This window comes from Copadichromis virginalis, linkage group LG17 (genome assembly GCF_057382275.1).
Source record: "Copadichromis virginalis isolate Kocher_CV1m ecotype Utaka linkage group LG17, C_Virginalis_male_GT1.1, whole genome shotgun sequence".
In the NCBI taxonomy this organism is placed as follows: domain Eukaryota; kingdom Metazoa; phylum Chordata; class Actinopteri; order Cichliformes; family Cichlidae; genus Copadichromis; species Copadichromis virginalis.
This window is the reverse complement of record NC_140634.1, coordinates 16,139,605-16,153,694: the sequence shown is the minus strand read 5'-3', so window position 1 is coordinate 16,153,694 and position 14,090 is coordinate 16,139,605. Positions and strand designations below refer to the sequence as shown.

Below are 14,090 nucleotides of genomic sequence, written 5' to 3'. Positions count from 1 at the left end.
GTTAAACAAGGACAGGGAAACTAAAGCAGCAGTGGGCTAAACAAGATGATCACTGAGGTATTTTTCTCAGGGGTATCCTGCCATACCTCACAGCACTGTTTACATGAATCTTACTGCAAACAGACATCAGAGCCTACAGTAACTGCAGTCAGGGGATGAGTCTCTGTACCATTTCTTGGCTGCTCATCCTTCCCAGTGAATCCGTTTTAAAATAGACAGGATTATTGGACAAATGGATTCCCTACTTCCATCTTTTTTCCAAAGAATTAAAAAGGTAAACCTCAAAAACCTACAACTCTCACACATCACTTGTCATCACTTACCCTTTTACAGTGTAAGTGTAAACCTCTACCTTGCAGAAGTGCAATTGCTCTAAATATTTATCAGCCACCTTCTATTCAAAAGTTTTTAAAGTTGAAAAGACTTATATTTCAGCAAGTCGGTCCAATCTTTTTGATAATATTTCTGAAAATTTTCAGTCGGCTTTCAGTGCCCAGCCTTACCTGCAGGCATACATAAATGTACAGTACAGTACAGTATATGTGCAGTATATAGGCATCATCCTTTATATGTCAAAAAATCTGACTGAGCAGCTTTAGGCATAGACCCATCTTATGCTCTCAGAGTACATGCCTCCTGGTTGTCCCTTTATTATCTTTCTATGTATTTGTTTTCGTTCTCCTATATTTTAATGTGCACTTGCATTTTGCCTTTTATGTGCTTGAACATTCACCAGAAATTGAAGTCTCCATTTACAACCCTGTTTGTGTGTGCATGTTTAGGCATCTTTGTGAGGACAGAAAATTGTACAGTCCCTTATGGGGACAAAATGCAAACCCGCAGGTTTGAAGACATTTTTGAGGCTCAAAATGTGGTTTAAGTATCAGTGTTACAATTATGTTTAGGCATTCATTTTTCATGGTTAGGGCAAGCGGCTAGGGAAAGCATTATGTCAATTAGATGTGCTCAGTAAGACATGAAAACTAGTGTGTGTGTGTGTGTGTGTGTGTGTGTGTGTGTGTGTGTGTGTGTGTGTGTGTGTGTGTGTGTGTGTGTGTGTGTGTGTGTGTGTGTGTGTGTAAAAATACCCGCTGGATGAGGTGCTGGCCAGTGATCGTCTGAGACTGACTGGCTGGTTAACAGACTGGTTGAGATCATAGGCCAGATGACCCTGGAGCTCCCCCACAGAGAAACCAGGCCCTACTCCTGTTACAACGGGAGCTACATGGGAAAAAGACAGATTATGAGTTACGCACTTAAAACAGAATATCAGGTACACAAAGTGTGTGGCAAAGCCCAATACTGTGCTAATTGACTAGTCTTTAATTTCCTATCTAGATTTCATTATATCTACTCACAAAGCAGCAAGGAAAGCTTTGTTAATCATGTACATGTAATTCACTGACTTTCACAGTCAACACTTAAGATTTTGCTATGGCCTCCCCCACTTAGTTCAGATCACCAGTCATACCAGATCAGTTTACTTTTAAAGGTCACGAATAAAAACAAAACAAAACAAAAGGCTGTAAATGTTTTCTGTTTGAATATTTTACATGGTTAATAAAAGAGACAGTGTGGTTTGATTCCATATGTTTAGAAATTCAATTTAGAGGAAATGACTTGAGTTGTTCTGTGGGTCCACTTTTATCCTGAGATCAAACTATCCTGATAGGATTGATGTACTCCACCATGACATGTTCTCCACCCCCAGGAGACAAAGGCGCTATAAACAGCTAAATGAGGGTGAAAATCGGATATGGATATCCTGTTGTTACCATATCTTACCAAAAAATAAGGCCAACAAATTAGAAATGCTGTGCTTTTCTACTTTACTTGAGCACTCAAAGCACTTCATACAGCATATCTCACTCACCCTTCTACATATAAGTGCTTCCTATTGAACATTCACACTCTGAGGAATGCATCAGAAAGCAACCTGGGGTTCAGTACCTTGCCCAAGGACATTTGGTATACAGACTGGAGCAGTCAGGGTTCAAACCACCAACCTTCTGATTAATAAACTGCACTGCTGCCTCAATTGACATCATAAAAACAACTTGAAATTGCACTTGCATTTTGTTCTTATATTCTCAAACTAGTCCAACAATAATATGCCCTTCAACATTTTTCAAATTCAAATATTTAAACCAAATCTGTCAAGACAGAGCTAAAGAAGGGTTGGTGTTACAATGACAATACTAGCCTCTGTAAGAACACTGCCAAAGGTAGCGTAGCTGTGTAAAGGTAAACATAATGGTAAAGCAGGCTTACTTCTCGAGACCTGAACAAGCTCAGTAACACTAAAAACTCCTGATGTTACAAAACTCTCCTGGAACTCTGGACCATCTGCAAAAATAAAACAGCAGCAGTTACACACTAAGAAAATAGATAAACTAAGGTAGTATTTATATAATTACACTTTGGATCTTGATGTTTAATTGCCTAAATAGCTTATTTGGTCTTTGCAGTCCAAAGCAAAAATATAACTGATAGATTGGGTAGTTTTCTTAATTTATACAGGTCCATGTTTCCGCTTGTAATAAATATTAATAACAGCATTTAAAACTTGTAAATACAAGGCACAGCTCAGAATACTGCAGTCTTTGTTGTTACTTTGTGTCTAAGAAGTCAACCCATGCTCTAGCAAATTAGACTGTTTATGTACAAGATATTTATTTTATCTGATCATATTACCTGATAGAGACATATAGAGATATGTAAACAGATTAAAGAAAAATAAAGAAATATACTTTACATTACCCATGGTGGCAGTTCGACTGTCCTCCTGATCAGAACCCACACCAGTGCGACTGGGACTGCTGCTCTGCTCGGCCTCTGAAAGGAGAGAGCGAGAGTGAGACAGTGTTTGTGGATGAGGCAGAGAACAGAACAAGATTTCAGCAATTTCAACAAGCAAAGTAGGTCAGCCAATATATTCTTTCTTATAGGAAAATATAAGAACAAGCATATTTAAATATTGTTAGCTCCATCCTCAAAAAAGTTTAAAGATGCGGTAAAAACACAGAATGGATATGTATTGCATATTGTTTTTTGTTGTTTGTTTGTTTGTTCTTAACTGACATGCTCATCCAAAACCAGCAGAGGGCATATTTTAACATACTAACTGCATATTTTGTGACTGAAAACCATTTTCATGGCAGATTTTCTTGATTTGTTCAATGTGTTAAATAAGATCACTCATGTTCATTTTCTATTTAGCAACACAACAGTTTTATTCAAATACACCAGGCAAACAGGCATGTGATCACCATCCACCTTTTATAACCTGTTTATTAATGAAAGTCACCATTTTGCATTGTTATTCATACATTAAATCTTTAATTTATTCTAACTCAATTATCATAATTATTTTCTTAACATTAGAAAGTGCAGCATTTGTCCTAAATTATAGTACAACATAAAAAAGTCTCTTAAGACTTGCAGAACATATCTATTTAATGTTAAATGTTAATTTAAGGGTTTTTTTTCCCATTTGGGGACTAATGTTAAATTTCACACCAGTACAGGTTCTGACAATGATTAACGTGTGTTTGCATTTAACACAAATTATTCGACATCTGTGGCTAACAGATGAACACTGTTCTGACACTAATACCAAACTAACACATAGAGAATACAGAACGGCATTTTAAAGTGAGGAAAGTTAAACTTTCCAGGATATCCTGAAATCATAAGAACAAATTTTGATATAATAGAAATGTAGAACAGAGAATCTTGAAAGAAAGAAGGTTTTTTTTCTTCTTTACAACAAGATGCACGATGCATCGTCACCATGTAGCAATCTCATATTTTATCTAATATTACCAGAGGTCTACTATATTTAAATGTATACATGAAAGTCAGCATGAACAGCAATGTTGAAGTATGTAGTATGTAGTGCATACCTCTCTCTTGCACATAGTAAGCAAGGTAGAGGTCGAGCTCCTTGACAGAGACAGAGATGTGTCGAGGCTGGACACAGAGGACTGGATTGGAGCACTGGCCTCCTTTCACCAGCCGTTCACCATCTGTGCTTTCCAGTGGGATTCCTTTAAAAAGGATAACCATCACCAGGTCTAATCTCCACACCTTGGAAAAACAAAGCAAAAAAACCCCACTTATGTCTGACTAAAAACATGAGTCTCACTTTTGCTATGTTTAGTGTGAAACTGGTCCCCTGAATGGGCCAAGCATCCATCCTTTTCCTTGACCGCTTAAGACACAGAGTTACGGACTATCAGAGACTGACAGGCAGGGTACATACAGAGCCCCATTTTATCACAGGGCGAACAGATTCAGAATTGTAACCAATTTAGATTCACTAATTAACCTTGCAAGCATGTCTTTGGATTGTGTAAGGAAGCCATAATACCCAGAGAGAACCAATACAGGCACAGGCAATGAAGCAAACAGTTAGCTATAAATTTAGCATTTCCTAATTTTATTAAGCCAACTTCAGGGTTAACTAAAATTGTATTACAAGTTTCATAAAGGCTATGATTTTGATTCGCTATTTTGCTTGACTGTCTCTGATTTTAGCGTCATATATCAAATACTTTTCAAGATATAAAATGGTCCATCAACCCACTTTCAGGCCTTTTTTTGAGGCAATGTTTGAACAGGAAGATCACAAATACAATTAAAGATCAGAGCCTAAAAAATTCACTAGCTTTTCCAACCATTAAAATAATGATGATCAACAACTGGCAATCTAACTTTTTAACACATTGACTTGCTCTGACTTCATCTGTTATTAGACTCAACTGGCTTCTTTGAAAATGGAAATGAACCCACCCACCACTTTAATCCCACTAAACATCTTGTTCTGATATATGGTATAAAAACTGTACATTTAACAGTATTCCCTGAAAACCCTCTTTTGTATGATCACAATGGACAACTGTACCCTCAAACACACAATAATAACATGGACTGAACCACCACTCACAACCACTAGCACTTTATATAGCCTCTGTAGGAATTATATCTCACTTATCTTAACTGCACTACTGTATAGCTCTGTGTAAATAATCATTCTGTACATTCGATAATTTTTAATCCTACAACTGTTTACAACTTGCATAGTTCCCATTTCTGTATAGCTGTATATCTCAGATTTCTGTAAAGTTATTTATTTCATATTCTGTATAGTTTTTCATATTTATATCCTGTTCATAGCCTGTTCATAGCTTGTACTCACTACAGCCTGTACATACCTATAGTTATAGAATATTCACAACATACTTCATACCGTGTACATTATAACATACCATAATAGACCCATTTCTGTAATATACTCACATATCTATATTATTGCTAATATATATTGTAATATATCTATATCACTAAAGCACTTCTGGATGGATGCAAACTGCATTTCGTTGCCCTGTACCTGTGCATGTGCAATGACAATAAAGTTGAATTCTATGCTATTCTATTCTATTCTATTCTATCACAAAGATAAATGTGTACACACGGGCGATACAATTCATTACAATATAAAAATAAACAGAAAAAGCTGTAACTAAATTTAAGGACGTACGGGGAGAGGTGGAACAGAGGGTTCAGGGGCACGGACAGTATGGTGATGGTATATTTATAAGACAGTTTCTTAACTAAAAATCAGAAATCTTTAAAAAGTAGAAAGGTTATAATATTTAACCACCAATTTTCAGCTGCTGTGAGTTGTTTGACCTCCTTTAATTAGGCAAGGCAAGTTTATTTATATAGCACAATTCAACAGCAAGGTGATTCAAAGTGCTTTACAGAGACACATAAAACAAACCTCCCTGTCTAAGTCTGGTTCTGCTGAAGGTCACTTTTGTTAGTTCATATATTTTTCTTGCTAGCCTCATGTTTGATGTAAAATCATGAAAAACAAAAACCTGATACAACCTTGCATTGTCACAAAAACCTTTTTAATGAAAAAGTCATGGAAAATAGCATTCATAAGACAAGGAAAATCAGCTGTTAAACCCACTCACAGCAGCGATTGTGCAGTTCAGGCAGAAACAAGCCGGCTACAAGTACAAACAGTAGGTAAATAAACTTACCTTCGACGGCAAAGTTGATGTCACTGCTAGTCTGAGTTAGACTGAGTTAGTTTAATTAATTAAAAACTGCTTGATATTTCACATCTTTGACAGCAATTTTAGTCTGGGGTTAGAAAAACTATCTGCATTTCTATCTCTCCAGCCAAAAGAAAATACAAACCAACTTTTTAATTTACCTTGTCAGCTTGTCGGAGACAGTCTATGCGTCTCATTTTGCCTTTCTGGTCAGGGTTTGATAAGACACAACATGCAGCTTTCTTCCCGGTGATTGATAGGACAAAGTCTTCCCTGCATTCAGGTCTAATATCCTTTCTTAGCTTAGCCAAAAGACGACTGGCCCACTTCTGTTTCACCTAGGAACAGAATAAGAAACAGAAACTCTAACTGAATAAGTCAGCTTTGTTCTAGCATATTCTTAGTGTAATTGGGGAAGATGCAATATAATATGGGTATGATATAAAACATTGATTGCTAAATATAAAAATCAGACTACTGTAATTCATTATTATCAGGGTGTCCTAAAAACTCCCCAAACTCCCCACTGTCACCAGTAAGTGCTTGCTCATAGGGGGTCGTCTGATTGTTGTGATTTTTGTTTTCTGTTTTCTTTGTGTTATTGCAGGGTCTTTACCTTACAATATAAAGCACCTTGAGGCAACTGTTGTGTGATTTGGAATTAAAATTATTAGAATTTAAAAAGTTAAAAAAAAACTTTTTAAAATAAAAAAAAGTAGTGCTTATTTCAGTTATCCAATATACTTATACCACCTCTGCCTTCTCCCCAAGTAGTTCATCTTTGACAGCTCTCTCTTCTTCTTTAGTCATCCTCTTCTCATGTTTTTTGAAGTACTTCCTTTTCCTGGCCTGGAGGTTAAACCACGTGTAGGCAAAGGCACGAACCTGGGGTAGCAGAGCCTCAATGAACGGATGGAACTCATCCTGGATGATAGAGACACACAGTACAGACTCAGCAATCAGTAACTAAACCACTAAAACTCAAACACAAAGAGTAGGACATGTAGCTTTGGATACTAACGATATACTGGTAACGAAACCCTTAACAATGAATCTGCTTCTTGAATATTTTGCCTACATTGTTTAGATTTGACTTGTGCATCAGCAGCAAGACAGAACACTGACATTTTACACATCTGGATAAGACGCACATACTAACAGTCTCTATGATATATAAGCTAATTTTATATGAAAAAATAAGGAATATGGTTTTCTGAGAAATTAAGTGTATCAGATCCAGACATATAAAACGTGCTATTAAAACGTTTAGAGATCCTCTTTCACATTAACAGAATGTAGCATTTGGGTACATTGCAACAGTCAGCCTACAGCAATATCCCAGAGCACAAGCAGCACACTTCACAGTAGAAGACTGCACTCTTCAAGTCATGTCAGTACCAGTACCAGATGACCAAGCCTATAGGTCTGATTCTTCTTTAATAGCCTTACTGCTTTCTTTTCAATGTATCAGAGAGCAGTAATTATGTTTTTTTAAAGGTAAAAAAATAGATGTTTTCAGGAACAATGTAGCTGTTCCAAATCTTGATACAGTGGAAAAACAGGGTCAAAAAAGAGCATGCATGAGACTTGTGTGAAACAGCTCCACTGTTTTGAATGTAATCAGAATAAAAATAATTAACAAAAATAAAAATGAATAAAAATAATGGGACACCGTGTGTCATTGTAACAGTGTATTTATGGCAATTTAGGAAAAAGCATAATAGCTCCACTTCAATTTAAATACTTAGAAAAACAATGTTTTCCATATCTACACATTTCAAAGCGATTCACTCTAAACTAATACAGACTTGTAGGGGTAACCATGTAACTCTTGGAAGGCACACAATGGTAAAAGTGGCCATTCATTCCAAATTTCTCTTTGATATTTGGGCTGACTGGGGCCCGATGAATGTAAAAACAAAGAATTACCAGATTTTTTTTTTTACCTGATTTTTGTTTCTAAGAGAAATGAGAGCCACATATGAGGATATTCATTTAAAATTTCAATAGAACAGTAGCAGTATAATGTCCTCGTAAGTGGATACCAGGCCCTTGTAGAGCTAAATTGAGTATTTTGGTCTAAATAACCCAAATGTCCACATATGTGGACGCCAGGTCCTAGGAGGTTAAATAAAAATTATAAATTGAGTTTCAGATCATTGAGTGAAAAAAGCATTTTTTTCCCTTACAACCTAGCCAGACAAAGATTGTCTGTGTGCCACATTCAGTCAATTAAATTTTACTTATATAGCGCCAAATAACAACAACACTTGCCTCAAAGTGCTTTATACTGTAAGATAACGACCCTACAATAATACAAGAAAAAGAGAGAAAACCCCCAACAAGCTCCTTGTGGGAAAGAAAAACTCCCTTTAAACAGGAAGAAACCTTCAGCAGAAACAGCCTCAGGGATCTGACAGTGAGCAGATGAAGACAGGACAAAAACATGCGATGAAAGAGAGCCAGATATTACTAATAACTAATAATTAAATGCAGAGAGGTGTATGAACACACAGTGAGTGAAAAAAAGGTGACTGAAGAAGAAAAACTCAATTATTCATGGAAGCCCTCAGCAGCCTACATCTATTGCAGCATAACTACGGGAGGACTCAAGAGTCACCTGAACTATATCATTTAGCAAAAAGGAAAGTTTGAAGCCTGATCTTAAAAGTAGAGATAGTGTCTGTCTCCCAAATCCAAACTGGGAGCTGGTTCCAAAGAAGAGGTGCCTGAAAGCTGAAGGCTCTGCCTCCCATTCTACTTTTAAATACTCTAGGAACAAGTAAGCCTTCAGTCTATGAGAGAAGTGCTCTAAAGGGGTGATACGGTACTATAAGGTTTTTAAGATAAGATAAGGCCTGATTATTCAAGACCTTGTATCAATAACAGACAGTCCTAGTTTCAACTCATTATGTGAATAAAGCACACGTGTCCACAGAATCAATTTCTTCCATTCCAAACGATCCACCACTATGAGCAAGACAAGGGCTGTCAAAGGACATCAGGAAGAAAACTGTTGATGTGCACAAGGCTGGAATGAGCTACAAGAAACGTGGTGAAAAGATGACAGCTGCTGGTGCAATTCTTTGAAAATTGAAAAAATATCAAATCACTCAATTTGGAGTTTCATGGAAGATCTGGCCTCATGGGTGAGGATGATCATCAGGCATGGAAGAAAGCACTGCAGTCAGATAAAACCAAAATCGAACTTTCTGACCTTAACGTGACCCGCCACTTTTAGAGGAAGAGAAATGCTAAGCATGACCCGAGGAACACTAACCATTTTTGTGCTAAGAGTACGAGAAGACCAGCGGGAGAGACCTTTGAACAGGACCATGTACTATAGATTTTCGGACGAGAACCTTCTTCCCTCAGCCAGAACAGTTAAGGTCATGGACCAGTCTTGACAATGACCAAAAACACACAAAAGGCTAAAGATGAAGCACACTAAATGGTAAATGGCCTGTATTTTGTATAGCGCTTTTTCTAGTCCCTAAGGACCCCAAAGCGCTTTACACAACCTGTCATCCACCCATTCACACACACATTCACACACTGGTGATGGCAAGCTACAATGTAGCCACAGCCACCCTGGGGCGCACTGACAGAGGCGAGGCTGCCGGACACTGGCGCCACCGGGCCCTCTGACCACCACCAGTAGGCAACGGGTGAAGTGTCTTGCCCAAGGACACAACGACCGAGACTGTCCAAGCCGGGGCTCGAACTGGCAACCTTCCGATTACAAGGCGAACTCCCACCTCTTGAGCCACGATCGCCCCATATCTAAAGTCATACCTCGGCCAGGCATAGCCTGTCTCTACACCTCAGTCCTATAGAAAATCTGTGGAGGAAGCTGAAGTTTCAAATTTCCAAGCAGCAGCCAAGAAACCTGAAAGATTTAGAGAGATTCTATAAAGTGGAGTCAGTTAAAATCCCTCCTAGGATGTCTGTAAACCTGGTGACCAATTACAAGAAACTTCGTACTGGTGTCTTTGCCAGCAACGTCTCAACCAAGTACTCAGTGAGTATTAGGCCTTTATAACTATACAGCATCAACAATATGGTCAGATCTTGGGGGTCCAGGGCTGGCAGCAAGGTCACTGCGTCCACCCAGCTGAATTCTGCTGATACATTAATTCCTACAATTTGATCATAAAAGACTTAAACACCACCACTGCCAATAAGTTACTGCAGTGCAAGCTCAGTTTAATTGTCTAATTCACAGTAGTTTAGTCCTTCTGCACCAATCGTAGTAACCAGCATGACTGAGGAGAACACTAAGCAGTTGACCCTAATGTGCACAGTTTGCACAGTACCAGCATGTCTCTTTGAAACTAAAAAGAGGTCATTTAATCTGGTGCGGCTCATTTCAAAGCATGACACCAATCAAAACATTTTTTTTAAAAAGGGAATATGTTGAGGATTTTGTGCGCTCACAAAGAGCTGTGTTGTGATTTAATTGATTTACTTCAGTACTTAGAGAAAATGTCTTTGTTGTCTGCCTCCTGCTTTGCCTATAAGGCAGATATTTTTGCACTTTTATAACTGAGTCTACATTTCACCTTGACTGTAGTTTGTATAAATCATTTTATCCTTTTTTTGCCTTTTTTGTATAGCAAAGTGACTTGATACCAAGGTATCATGTCTGTGAAAGTTCTCAGTGATACCTTGATACCAAGGCTTTCCTACATTCCTACCACAGTTGGTTCACATGGTCTTCTAGCGAGCCAAATGGTTTGCTGTAGTTAATCCAGTTTGCTCAAAGACAACACAAAGTTGCAAAGTTATTGCTATTATTAAATTCTAATTTATTGTTAGGTCCATGGGATTTTGGACACATTCAAGCTCACATTAATTTGACAAAAGTTACATTATTCCATGTCCATGTAAGTTCTCAATCATCCAGGTCATGGTAATCTAAGGAGTTTGGAAAGAATGGCGACTGGACTTTAAGTTTCTTGAAGACGTTTCACCTCCCATCTAAGAAGCTTCTTCAGTTCTAAAACCAAATGGTGCCGAGTCACAGGTATTTAAAACCTAGTGGGAGTTTCCCTTAAGAGGGTCATTAGACCAACTATTGATCATGTCCCTCATCACATGAGTCAAGGTGTCAAAAAGGGTGTGGGTTATTATTAGCAGAGGTTTCAGGTGAAACCATTGTGAGAACTTGTGAGATGTGAGTGGCGCCTGAGAAGGGATCTCAAAACTGGATTGTAGGTGGCAGACAGTTTGTGTCCTTAGCCACCCCCTCTGTTCAAGGATGGTCGTTCACAGTGGACAGAGATGGCTTCTTTCACTCCTCTTTCAAACCGACTGTCTCCTCTATCCAAAATGTGAACATTGGCATCCTCGAATAAGTGACCTTTAACCTTTAGATGCAGGTGTAAAGCTCAGTCTTGTCCTGCCAAGGTGGCTCTTCTATGTTTTGCCATGCGTGTATGGAGTGGCTGTTTGGTTTCTCCTCACTGTACTGCAGTTTTGTCCTCAGGATGAACCAGTTTTTGTATGAAGTAGCTTAGGAGGTCATGCTTGTAGAAAATTCTCCTGAGTTTCTCTGATAAACCTGCTACATAAGGGATGACCATGTTGTTCTGTTTGTCCTTCTGATTCTCCCTAGTTGGTGTGCGACCTTCTTCCCAGTTCATCTTTGCTGATTTGATGAAAGTCCATTTAGGATAACCAAATGTTTTAAGAGCTTTCTTTACATGTGTGTTCTTTTCTTTCCCTTCTGCGCACAGCACAGTCCAGAAATGGCAAACTATGACCTTTGTCTCTTCCCTGGTGAACTTTATGTTTTTATCCACTGAGTTGATGCGAGCAGTGAAGGATTCAACTTCTTGGGCAGTGGCTTGGTGCTGTCCTTTTGAAAGAACCAAGAGCTTTACTTTCTACTTCCTCCATGTGAAGGTTGACTACAATGGATGACAGTGGGAAGCCCATGACACATCCATGTTTTTGTCTGTATAAACCCTTGTTGTATTTAAAATATGCTGTGGTAAGGCCGAGATCTAACAGTTTGCACATTTGTTTGGGGGTAAAGCCGGTTCTGTTTTCTAAGGAGCTGTCTTGCTGTAGTCATTTCCTGACAGTTTCCACTACCTCAGTTGTAGGTATGCAAGTAAAGAGTGAGACCACATCAAAGGACACTATGGTTTCATCCAGATCCAGTGTAAGTTTCTGGACCTTGTTGGTGAAGTCAGAGTTTCTGATGTGATGGATATTAAATTTGAAAGGCAGTTTTAAAATTATTATTGAATTGACAAACAAAACAAAAGTTATGTAAACCTACATGGCCCCATGCAAAATAATAATAATTACCCACTAAACCTAATAACTAGCTATGTCACCCTTGATAACAAAAACTGCAAATAAGCATTGCAATTACTCGCAATAACTCTTCCACATCACTATGGAAGAATTTGACCCACTCTTCTTCTGCAAAGACGAGTGGGTCAAGTGTTTTAATTCAGGCACATTAGACGGTTTTCCAGTACGAAAGGCCCGCTTAGGCTAATACCATCTCAATCTGATTTAAGCCTGGACTTTGACTAGGCCACTTTATTTTCACTCCATTTCATTTTGCTTTTTGAGCAACTTAGAAGTGAACTTGCTGGTGTGTGTGTTTTGGATCATTGTTCTGCTGCATAATTGTGCTTGACGATCAGGGCCTGAACTAATGGCTGTTCCTTCAAGATTTCCTTGTAGAGAGCAGAATTTACGGTTTCATCAAGTACAGCAAGTCGTTTAAGTCGTGAAGAAGCAAAGCAACCCCAGACCGACACACTACCACCACCATCTTTGACTGTTGGTATGATGTTCTTATGTAAATGTACTGTGTTAGTTGGATGCAGTTAGTTGACTAAACAAAAATGGGGTTAGTTTCCTTGGATGTTTTACCTTCAGGGTTGGATACTCTGAGCTTAATTAACAATTTCCATTTTATGTGTAGCATGATTGATGACATCACTACTATGCTGTCTACAACCTAGAATGACGAATTTGCAGTTTTCTAAATGATTTTGTTGTAAGCCCTACTGAACAGCTTATGATGTATTGTAATAATTTAACTTAATGTTGGCTGTTTGCAAGAAATAAAAATGAATTCATATTATGAGTTAAAAAAATTATAAAAACTTAATCCATCACTTAACCCAGCTGCCTTGGCAAACTCTAGGCTAATCTCCTACCTTCCTGTCATCTCAGAAATTCTTGAAACTATCTATAAAACTGAAAAACATGCTTACCGAGGCTGGATTATTGGAATTAGTTATTATAAGGCTGGAAAAGTTGTGTATTTCTTCATATTTCTCCAATAGTTGCATTGTTCCATAGTTTTACTGTTAAATCTGAAATTAAATTTGAAATCATTCTCCTCATATACAAGGTCTTGAATAATTAGATTGTATCTCATCTTAACGACGTCATAGTACCATATCACCCCATGAGAGCACTTCACTCTCGGACTGCAGGCTTACTTGTGGTTCCTAGAGTATTTAAAAGTAGAATGGGAGGCAGAGCCTTCAGCTTCGAGGACCCTCAGATAACCTCTATACTTGTAAGATTAGGCTTAAAACTTTCCTTTTTGTTAAAGCATATAGTTAGGGATACTGGGTGTGTTGCCATGATGCACTGAGTGTTTCTTCTTCTTTTGACACGCACTATTCGTTTTTAAGCCACTTTGTATTTAATCATTAGTTATTATTAATCTCTGGATCTCTTCCACACTGTATCTTTTGTCCTGTCTTCTTCCCCTTCCAACCGGCCATGGCAGTTGGCTGCTCTTCCCTGAGCAGGGTTCTGGCAGTAGTTTCTTACTCTTAAAAGGGAGATTTTTCTTCCCACTTTCACTAAGTGCTTGTTCATAGGGGGTTGTGTTACTGTTGGTGTTTTCTCTTTACTTTTGTAGGATCTTTACCTGGCAATACTAAGTACCTTTAGTACATAGCACTGTTTTTAGTGCTATGTAAATAAAATAAAACTGAATCTCTGTCTGATTTCCACACATAGCAGGCAGCATTAGAC

The 14,090-nt window shown here is 38.1% G+C and overlaps 1 protein-coding gene across 2 annotated transcripts in view; it reads right to left on the bottom strand.

Moving 5' to 3' along the window:
* nfic (nuclear factor I/C) overlaps positions 1-14,090 on the bottom strand; it is a 37,523-nt gene that overhangs the window by 18,335 nt on the left and 5,098 nt on the right. For both annotated transcript variants that reach the window (XM_085435990.1, XM_085435992.1), the window contains exons 2-7: positions 6,822-6,992; positions 6,230-6,406; positions 3,906-4,089; positions 2,761-2,835; positions 2,272-2,346; positions 1,089-1,221 (exon numbers count right to left, since the gene is read on the bottom strand). In XM_085435990.1, coding sequence (XP_085292116.1) covers positions 1,089-1,221; positions 2,272-2,346; positions 2,761-2,835; positions 3,906-4,089; positions 6,230-6,406; positions 6,822-6,992 — 815 coding nt within the window. The remainder of the gene's footprint in view (positions 1-1,088; positions 1,222-2,271; positions 2,347-2,760; positions 2,836-3,905; positions 4,090-6,229; positions 6,407-6,821; positions 6,993-14,090) is intronic.